Genomic DNA, 10,337 nt, shown 5'->3' on the forward strand with positions numbered 1-10,337 from the left:
TGAACCTTGGGTGCAAAAAAAGCAATGGGAGGAAAACAGGGCTGCCCTTCATAAATATGACACGTCTAAGAGGAAGTTTTTGATCATTTCTCAGCCAGGGTAACATCACTGACCCGACACCACTTTTTGGAAGTCAACTCTACCCTCCCACTCCCCCACTAGAAAGTGATGGTGAAAATATCATGCTTCCTCTATTTTCATGTTTTCCAAACTGCTGGTACAATCTATTAGGAAGTTGTAAATCAATTCAGCAGGCTATGATCAGCATTTTAAAAAGTTAATAAAATGAAATTGAAAATACCAGGAACACATCGCAAGTAGTAAGCATAAGTTTTATTTTGGATATATAATTTTTATTAATAGTTTATTATATATATATATTTATATATACATGTATATATATAAATATATATATTTGTACACTAGGTTGTGACATTTTATACTTCTTACTGTGGGTCAGAGCAAAACTTTGAAACCACTGGTCTATAGGGTGCATATACTCTATTCTAAGACCCTCCATCTAACACATTATTCCAACAATATTTCTATAGTTTTTTATCTTTCAGTGCTTCTCTAGGAAGCAAGAATGATGTATATAGCCCACTGATAGTCACCAAGAAATCTTCCATATAGAAAGATGCATTTGACAAAGAAGGGCAAATATTTATCAATAGAATACAGCAGAGTTTGGTAGTAAGTGCTTTGATGAAATATTTTTATTGTACAGGGCCAACTATTAAATTAAAAAGCAAATTATGCCCTACCATTTCCCCCTAAATATGTAAAGTTATGTTAAAGCTCATCCATGCTTATCCTTTCTAACCTATATTGTCAAATTATAACAAAAATCAGCAAATGAAGTCCCCTGCTATCAAATTCCGTGTGTCACTAACTTCAGGCAAGTCAATCCAGCAACATTCCAGAATAAGAGATCATGGTACCTTCTTGGCTTTTATTTGACTTCTTGCTCCTTTCCCAAACACCACACTTATCCTTTAACCTCACTGGGACACACCCATAGACACACCATACATTACTAGGTAATTTCCAAAAACTAGGAAAATGCTGATTCCAATTCACCATGGCACTTACATGCTTAAATAAGGTCTATAACTCTTCCAGCCTCATAAGCTCGTCATGAAATACAAATAACTTGGTCACAGAGTTTGGGTTGTTAGCCTCTTAAACTTAAGTCTTTTATTTCCACAAATGCCTACAAATTTGCACCAAAGTAGACTCCTAACCATTTTTATCTAGGCAAAATTCATTACTGTATTTCATCAATCTAAGATGCCATCGATTGTAAGACTCACCAGTATTTTACATACCCCAGAGGAAATAAAAAAAGCTGATCAAAGTATGATTTAACATCAATTTATGATCCATACCAATTTCAGGGATATTCAGTTGTAAAAAATACATTCTTCTTTGAAGAGATGAAATATAGTGGTTGATTTCAAGGGCTGTTGCCTCCTCTCACTCTTCTTCAAGTATCTGCTGACATACTTTTAATATAGAATTAAAGTTAATGGGACCTTTTTTTCCCCTGGCAATGAACTGTCTTTTGGTTTCACTGCCTACTTAATATAGCAGTTTGGCTAGTTTTTTAAGGTTAAAATTTCCAACGTCTCACCAGAAACTTCACTGCTACTTCAAACAGGTGATCTCAAGAATGTGAATATTTGGTAGGAAAAGAGGAAGAACAAGATAGGCTAGAGAAAGGACAAAGTCTGAGCTGTCAACCATTGTTTCCAACATTCTAACTACAAATTTTTTTAAGAAAAACCTTATATTGTAAAGAAACAACCACCTGTTCTGGAGCCTTAAAAAAAATCAAAAGACCTTAAACCAAGCTTGAGAAAACTTGTCACAAGGCAAATTTTATTTTTTCAACTTACAAAAATATCTGCATGTCAAAAATACAGTCTAGTCCATGTAAGCATAGTTCCAGCCATTTAAAAGTTATACAGAGTTTGGAAACAGCAATTCATATATAAGTCTTAAAACATTCAATTCATGAATAGTATAGAACCACTCAATTCAATTATTGCTAGTTATATGCAGCTTTTACTTGAGACTGTTCTCCTTAAGGGAAAGGGCAGTATTTGGGCAATCTGATCGTTGCTGCTAAAACTGGTTTTGAAAAGCCAATCCAAAATTAGAATAAGCTAATTTTGAGTAGAATACAATGTGTAAGTTTTAATCAGTACAAGAAGGTGTTGTCTAAATTTCAGTTCTGTCCCTTTCGCCTATTTAATTCTATTCTGTTAATATATCAGAAATGCAATGAATAGTTTGAGACAAGAGTAAATGAATTACTGATTTTCAAATTAAATGGTAAGAAACATTAACTCTGGGCTGTAATGCATAAACAAAGCTGCCACATCTAATGTAAAAAGATGAAAACAATAAATTCAAGAATGGAAAAATGTTTAAAGTTTAACCACAAACCAAAGCTAGATTTCTTTCTCTTTAAACGCTGAGACATAAAATGGATCAATTTGTTCTTTTGAAGTTTATGGGCTTATAAAGATCTGCTGTTCTCTATTTTCTCTAAAACAGTTATTAGCCACATAACAGGAACATGTTTTATAACAGATCTATTTGCTCAATGCCATATAGAAGAACAAATCATAAGATTAAATAATTTTAAGGTTAAGGAGGAAAACGATTGTGCAGTTGACAGTGTAAACACAGGGAACAGGTCACTTACTTTGGGGGTGGGTAATACATAGGAGACTTTTGGCCTGAAGTCACATGGAAGACTTAGAAGTTAAGGTTGCAAAGAGAGAGCAATGGCTTTGTTTCCCACTTTCCTGTCAAACCCCGCTGCAGGGTCAGGCTTATTGCTGACATTTTACCCCCATAAGTTCTTGAATAAATTGAGACATATATTGGTGGTAAGTATGAGGTGAACTGGAAAAACGTTTAAAATAATTTTTAGAACAAAAGTGACACCATGACCATCTGGCAAATATATTTATTACCTTAATGACTTAAATCCTAAAAACTGGCTACACTTTTTGGAGGTAGAAAACAAGTACCAAAAATTTACCATTTGACCACCCCTCCTTGCTTCTGGCCAACCTCGGATCCCTACATTTCTCACTCCTCATTCTCCCATTAAAGCTATTAGTCCTACTACCATTCGTTACCTAAAATTATAGACCTGGAGCTGCCAAGAAAAAGCTTTTTAAGAAGTTTTACTTTTAAGCCACTGAGTATGTCCAACACTCAGGCATCAACCAAGAACATTTCACACCTCTCTAGTAGATTGATTCACTTCATAAGAAAACATGCCAACATAAAAATACCACATTACTTAATATAAAAAGACTACTGAACATCTCTACATGTGATTCTAGGATGTCAGGGTAGTTATGCAAACCTCGATCAGTAATGTGTTCATTGAACTGATCTGAAAAAGCCTTAGAATGAAAACTACATTACCAGTGTTTACCGAAAATAGGTACTTGTTGTACTACAAAATTAACCTAATAACAACAACAAAAAAACCCCACTCCACTTCCTCCTAGAGAGTTATGCTGTGCTGATATCCCACAGACAGGACTGTAAAGGGATTTCATTTTTGCGATATGCTGGGCTCACAGTGAGTACATTAGCACAGAGATCATGGGTTTAATGTTACTATTAGAATGTCATTAGTCAAACATATATAAGGCATGTAGAAAACTGGCATTTAGGCTCGCAAGGGCAATGATCCAAACTGCAGCTGCTACTAAAGGTGCTGCTAGGAAGAAAAAAAATATTAAAGAAATTTAGTTTCGGCACATACTAGTTTACAGTGCTTCCACAATGAAGTGAATTAATTCACATAAATTTCTGTTGCTGGAACTAATGGACTAAAAGAGAATGGACTTCTGCCCCCTTTAACTACTAGCCCAATCTTGAAAACGGAAGCAGTCACTTGCGATCTTCCACACGGTATTGGTAGGACTAGACTGAGCAGTCAGCAGGAAGTTCTGGTTGAAGTAGTGCTGTTTGTTGCCATCAAACTTCACTGTGCCACTGGTCACAACAAGAACTGTAGTCTGCGCCTGAGTAGCTTGCTCTTCACCCACACAGAAAAAGAGAACAGGGTGGATTCCATCACTAAGTGAGCAGATTTTCGGACTTAAACCACACTTCCTATAACTTAACACTAAAAAAAGTTTCTTTGAGCATAATCCTGAGAAGGCATTCCCACAGTGAGAAAATGAAATAATCATTTCAAAGATCTTAGCATTATTTTCCGTCCAGAAAGATTTGGACTGCTCTAAAGTTTCAAAATAAAAAGCTTACATCTAGCATAGGACTATTTGGTTCCTGTATTTATTAATATTTCATTGAGTTTCTAACAAAGCTTTGTCATATTTTGCTTCTTAAGCTATAGTTCATTTCAAGAATTCTGAAGGAAAAAAAAAAAAAACCCTGAACTACTACGTAAGATACTTAGGACCCCACCTAGAGGTTAATCATACAAACTGCATCAATTTACCTTGAATCAAACTCTGTCTTGCCAAAAGTCATCCTTTCATATAACAGACTAAATTTCTGTGAAATTTTTAATAGGTTGTAAGATAACAAGACACATTAATCAGAGACATAGTACAATTTTTCTCTGGGGACATTTCAAGGCCTAGAAGGTAACTATTTATTTAGGGAAAATAGATAATCATTCCTCAACAAAATCACAATCAACAAAAATCATATAAGGTTCAATTTGTCACATAACTTTTAATAAGCCATAATCACTCAAGCCACCAAAACCTACAAGTGGTCCTCTGTGAGCTGCACCTAAAGGAAGACCAAAAGTTTGATTCAAATTTTTCATATTTAACTTGCTCGAAAAAGTAATTCTACTTCTGAAAGTTGCTAGCTGCTTTTGGTGTTAAAGTTCAGTGCTCACTAAAGGAAAACAAAGGAAGTACCTTGAAAGACCATGATCTTACCATGAACTGGCTGGCAATCTAACATATTGACCTGGAACTCACTAGAAGGCAACATCTCAAAAAAATTAGTTAGGGCTTCCAGCCCTGTAACAACATTTCCATTCCATATTAAAGTGGCCTTGTCTAGATACAGCCTGGTTAGTGCCTAAAAAGAAAGAAAAAGGAAAAAAAGGAAAGATTTTTGTTTCTGGATAAGCATTTTACAGAAATGGATTGAAACATAACAGGTAGTATCTAAACACTTTCATAGTTCTTCTTCCATCTCTACTTCCTTTGCCCCCTCCCACAGGAAGACAACGTGAACAAGGTGTCTGCCTTATGATGTTGGCCTTAAATAGATATTATCCTACCTTTAGTAAACTAGGCAGCTAGCTAAATGCTTTTTTTTTCATATTTCACTTTAACCACAATGAGAAAACTTTGTACCAAACTGGAAGAGAGTTTTTTGGGAAAGTTTTGCTTTCTATATTAAAATGAATTAAATGATCACAAATTTCAATTTCACGCAACCCCAAACCAGTTTTAATCTCCCTCCCTTTTCTAATTCTGTGAATTAATAAAGCTGTCAATCAGGCCCTACCCGTACGCTTCAATCCTGTAAGTCAAATAAGCTAAGTGAGTTAAATCTCAAATAAAGCAGAATTCATCAGTTACTCTTTAGTCAGGGGAGTCGGTCACAGGATTTCAGTGTGTCAGAGGACATGTTATTTGCTTAGCTCTAAATTTAACTTGGATTAAAGGGCCAACACATACATATCTTAACTCTGCAAAAGAACTATGTTGCTTTTTTTGCTAATTTATCTTTGAAAGCACCAAGGCACAATAAATGTCCATTGTCACATCCCTTGCCCCTGTTCCCATGTTATCAAACATCAATATAAAGAACTTCTTTTTAATCCTCTGCCTTAAAAATAGGTTTTTAGAGATAAGATGCTAACTTCTGTACCTGCAGTATAGAGAATGTTCTGTACAACACAGTCCTATGAGGATAAAAGACCTATACAAGACTCTGAAATACTGAAATAGTTACTTAAAAAATATGGCTCAGGGATAAATCACAATGAAAAGAGCTTATGATGTGAGAACTTGCTCTGGTGAAGACTGAAAAAGTATCCAAGTAATGTGGATTCTGTCTGTGAGTGCCAGTTATAGCTGTGAACTTTATTAAAAAAACACTTATTAATAAATGAAATTAAAGGGGCAAGTCAGGGAACACATGGCAGCCCCTCCACTAACACTAACACTATTTTAACCATATTGGTTAATGACGGGACTGAGAAAATGTAACACATTTAAGGAAATATATTTGGGTGCCATGTTAAGTGTAGTATTTGAAATTAACTCCCTCTTACCACCTTAAAAATCAAATGACGTTAAGAGAGGTTAGCAACTTGCCCAAAATCATAGAGCTAGGCAAACACAAAGCTGGGATACGAGATTCCAGAGGCCACAATTCCACAATGACATTCCACTCCTTCCCTATATAATGTGCTTTTAAAGAACAAGTCTACAGCTATTACTTTTGCAAGTCAGATGAGTGGCAGGCTCAAAAAAAAGTGGTATTTAATACAGAGTAGTAGTGTACAACACTCACCCGTCTCCTTTTGTCCATTGTCTCATAGTAAATATTGACAAATTCCTCAGCAGCTCTGCATGCCTGATCTACATAAGTTTTAAAATCCTACAAGAAAAATTTCATTAAAGTGTACATTACCACCCCTCCAAGCCCTCACAAACACAAAACCACCCACAGAAAATGATGGTTTATTTCAATCACTTTGTAGCTCCATACATAGTCCACATTCTTCCATATACAGTTGAACATTTAAAGGTTAGGGCTCAAGTATCCAATTTTAAAAATTTTCACTACTTTTAAGAATGTATCTTTAGGACATATTTATCCTTCATTAGTGGACTTGATTTTTTTCTCACTTCAAATATAAATTTATAATCTTTGCTTGGCAACTGGTATTTTAGGCTTCTAATATTTTACAAAACAGTCACTTTAATAGAAATGATGTGGTCTGAACCTTAAAAAAGAAAAAAAGAAAGAAAAACAAGGAGTAGGGGGTGGCCAGATTACCATTAAATAAACTGGGAAAGTGTTCTCTTTTCAAGAGACCAGTTATTCAAACGTTGTTGAATCGGGAAAAAAACAGACTAAGAATAAAGCGCAATGAACTGCTTGAAAAACTAGGTATTCAGAAAACTTCTCCACATTACATAAAAATTCACCGGCATCTGTAAACAATTTTAAAAACCGAGGAAAAGAAATGCTGTTGCGGTTTTCTCTTGCAGGAAGATTAAGCTCCTTCTTCCCCAGCCACTTACCAGCCCAAGCTTTTATTTGAATTAAGAATCAGTTTCATTTCGTTCTTGGGTAACTCAAAGTTATTTAGGGAGGGAGATGATCAAAAGGAGATTACAAGCCATAAACAACAGACCCCAACATTCCCGACTCTCGCTAGTTCCCAAGTCAGGGAACCTTCCACGATCTCGGGAAGCGACCGCACAGCCTTGGGAATGGGGGGGGGGGGTCGCGGGAGGGCGAAGGGTGGTTGTGGGGTGCTGGCAGAGAGCGGGCCCCTCCTCGGAGCATGGCGGGCCAGGCCCTGATTCGTTGCTTGATCACGTGACTGGCAGTCATCCCGCCCCGGCGCCCATCCCCTCAGCCGCCCGCGCCCGGGAACCCTACAGTGGCTGCGACACTCACCACGGAGAAGGCCATCGGGGAGTACGAAGCAGCCTGTTCCTGCAGTGGCGGCGTCACTCCGTTCTTTCCTGTCCAGCTCCCTGGGCTGCGAGAGGATCAAGTACTTAGGGACACAGCGAAACCCGCCAAACGCACAGAATTCTCTGCCCGCCCATTCTCTCCCGGAAGTAGCTCGGTCCGTTGTTAAAAGCGCCCCGATGTACCAACCTTGAGGCCACTTCTCTTCAGTTCCGACCGTGCCCTCCCATCCGCCTTACATATGCACTTGTTTGATATTTATTAACTTAGTTTGGAAGAAAAAAAATCGCTTTGCTTTTGTAACTGGTTAATCTCAGAAAAAGTATCCGTTTCTCCAAAGTGCCGTGGGACAGCAAAAAAAAAAAAAAAAAAAAGAAACAAAACTATTTAAGGTTTCCAATGGGAGGACTTCACTGGTCCAGGAAGCAGGGCCAGGGTTAGCTTAACACCAATGACAAACGCGAGAGACCTTTGAAATCTGTAGCCAATAGGAAAAGTGGGCGGAGCTTGGGGAAAGCACCTAATCATACTGCGCATGACTGGTAGGCAACAGTTTAGAGTTCTGGAACATTCTGGAAGAATCGAGCTCACTGAATTAAACCCCAATGTTTCAGTAGTATTCCTAAAATTATTAAGTATTTGATTTTGCACTATTCAGTGGAAAAGTAACTCGCTTAGGGTCACAAACTACTTAGAATTCGGGCTCAACCAATTTAACTACCACTGCAACCCGACTTCACTAAGCAGCATCCTTCAAACCGTTCACCTCAAAGCCCCCTCAAACTTTTGGGTGCTCAAATGAATAAATCTGTTAGATGTTTCTATAGTCTTACCGTGCCTGGCTTATTTGTGGTTCGTCATAAAAATTGTCATTCCTTCCTTGGTGTCTTTCACTGTCTCTCTGAGATCGGTCTCCTTCGAATTTTCTCATATTTTAATCTTATTTTCCTCACCGGCTCTCTTCCCTTCTGTCGAGCTCTAACTGTAGCTACTTCTCAGCGTACTCTCTGCCCTCCTCAGTGTCCCTCTTTCTGGCGTCACTTCCGGCGGCGGCAGCGGGGTGGGGGTGGGGCGGATGGTGTCTCCTTGAAAACCTCCCTCCTCCCACGTGACAGCAATTGCTACTTGTATGCTAATGAAGTTCAACAACACGTCTGCAGCGCCCCCCTCTTCTCTGAGCTTCAATTCCACATATGGAATTTTGCTAAATATGAACAGGGGAATGCACTACAAGCTTCTCAAACTTCTAGAGTTCAAAATTTAAACTCATTATTTCCTTTGTACTTTCAATCTGCTGTATTCTTTCTGTTATCTATGCTTGAGTTTTTGGAATTTTTAAAATTTTTTGGTGTCCCCTAACATCATCATTCATTTGTTCATTCAAGAGATATTTATTGAACACATGCTATGGGCCAGGCATTATGCAAGGTTCTGGATATATAGCAGTGAACAAGATAAACATGATTCCTAATTTCATGAAGCTCACAATGTAATGGGAGTGGTAGACAATAAACAAAACATTAATGAATTACAGAGAAATTCCAAGTAACTTGTCTAATTCTGCCCATTCTTTAAAGAAATTCTCTCCCTCATTCTCTTTCTCTCTCTCTTACAAACTTTGACTTTGATTGCTATATTCTCATTTTCCCAAAATTCTAATCTTTAAAGGGCTACCTTGGTCTGGTCTCAGTTTACCTTTCCAGACTTCTCTCCCATTATTCACCAACATTAGTAAAGTTAACTACTACTGTTTCCAAAAAATGGTTCATGTTTACTGCTTTATATAGGTGATTGCTTTTCTTAACAGAGCTTAGTATGATTTTATTATGATTTCATTCAATCCTCACAATCCCTGGAGGAGCAAATATTATTATCTAGATTTTTAAGAATCTAAATTGAAGTTCAAAGAGGTTAAGTAAGTTGGCCAAGAAGACACAGCTAGTGGAACTAGTATTTTAACCCACAACTGTCTGATCCCAAAATACTTTTTCTTAGACACTCTACTAGTCATACATTTGCTTATCCTATGTTTATTTTGGAATATTTATTCTCTCCTTCTACAACTGCCCTTCGGGGACCAGAGCAGGTACAGCCTCCTTCATGAAGCCTTCCCTCATTTCATGTCCCTAGAACCCCAAAGGATGTGACTTGTCCTTTGGCTATAAGAGGTGACTATTGGAGTGGGGCAATAGTGTTGGGGACTAGAGAAGTATTGGGAGTACTGAAAAGGGACAGCTGAGCTAAGGTGGTGGCAAGGCTCAGAGTTTTGCACCAAATGTTTGTACTTTTTGAATTTGTGCACTTTTAGTGATATACTGTAAAGATGGGAGGCTGTGTAAACTGATAACATGAAACTGAGCAGGACCCTGAGGGGCCTTCCTGGGGACAGAACACCCTCTGTTCCCTGCCTCTTGTTTGTAGCAAAGCTTTAGCATCCTAGGCCTTCCTTGAGTTCCAAAGAAAAAATTTAATCAGAGAAATACAGAAACAAAGGGAAAGCAGTCAAGCAAGATAAAATAATTATAATGATAGTTTAGTTATAAAACAGAGTCAAAAATTTTATTTCTTCCATAAGGGTTATACATAATATCCTGAGCCATATCCTTGAGTTGTTTTACAGATACTAACACCCCCACCTATGTGCTGACCACCAG

At 37.6% G+C, this 10,337-nt stretch overlaps 1 protein-coding gene across 3 annotated transcripts; it reads right to left on the bottom strand.

Annotated features, from left to right (window-relative positions):
* Positions 1-1,854: 1,854 nt before the first annotated feature.
* NXT2 (nuclear transport factor 2 like export factor 2) lies at positions 1,855-8,688 on the bottom strand. 3 transcript variants are annotated; one of them, XM_031675500.2, is made up of 5 exons: positions 8,517-8,688; positions 7,666-7,750; positions 6,547-6,633; positions 4,953-5,097; positions 1,855-4,072 (listed from the first exon to the last, which is right to left on the bottom strand). In XM_031675500.2, exons 1-5 carry the CDS (start codon positions 8,612-8,614, stop codon positions 3,891-3,893), a joined length of 597 nt encoding a protein of 198 aa, XP_031531360.1. In that variant the 5' UTR covers positions 8,615-8,688; the 3' UTR covers positions 1,855-3,890. The 3 variants fall into 3 exon arrangements, with proteins under 3 accessions (XP_031531360.1, XP_006215256.1, XP_015104152.1); XM_006215194.4 differs by lacking the exon at positions 8,517-8,688 and adding an exon at positions 7,873-7,894; XM_015248666.3 differs by lacking the exons at positions 7,666-7,750; positions 8,517-8,688 and adding an exon at positions 7,284-7,627.
* Between the last annotated feature and the right edge of the window lie 1,649 nt (positions 8,689-10,337).

The sequence above is a fragment of the Vicugna pacos genome, chromosome X (assembly GCF_048564905.1).
Source record: "Vicugna pacos chromosome X, VicPac4, whole genome shotgun sequence".
Taxonomy (NCBI): Eukaryota; Metazoa; Chordata; class Mammalia; order Artiodactyla; family Camelidae; genus Vicugna; species Vicugna pacos.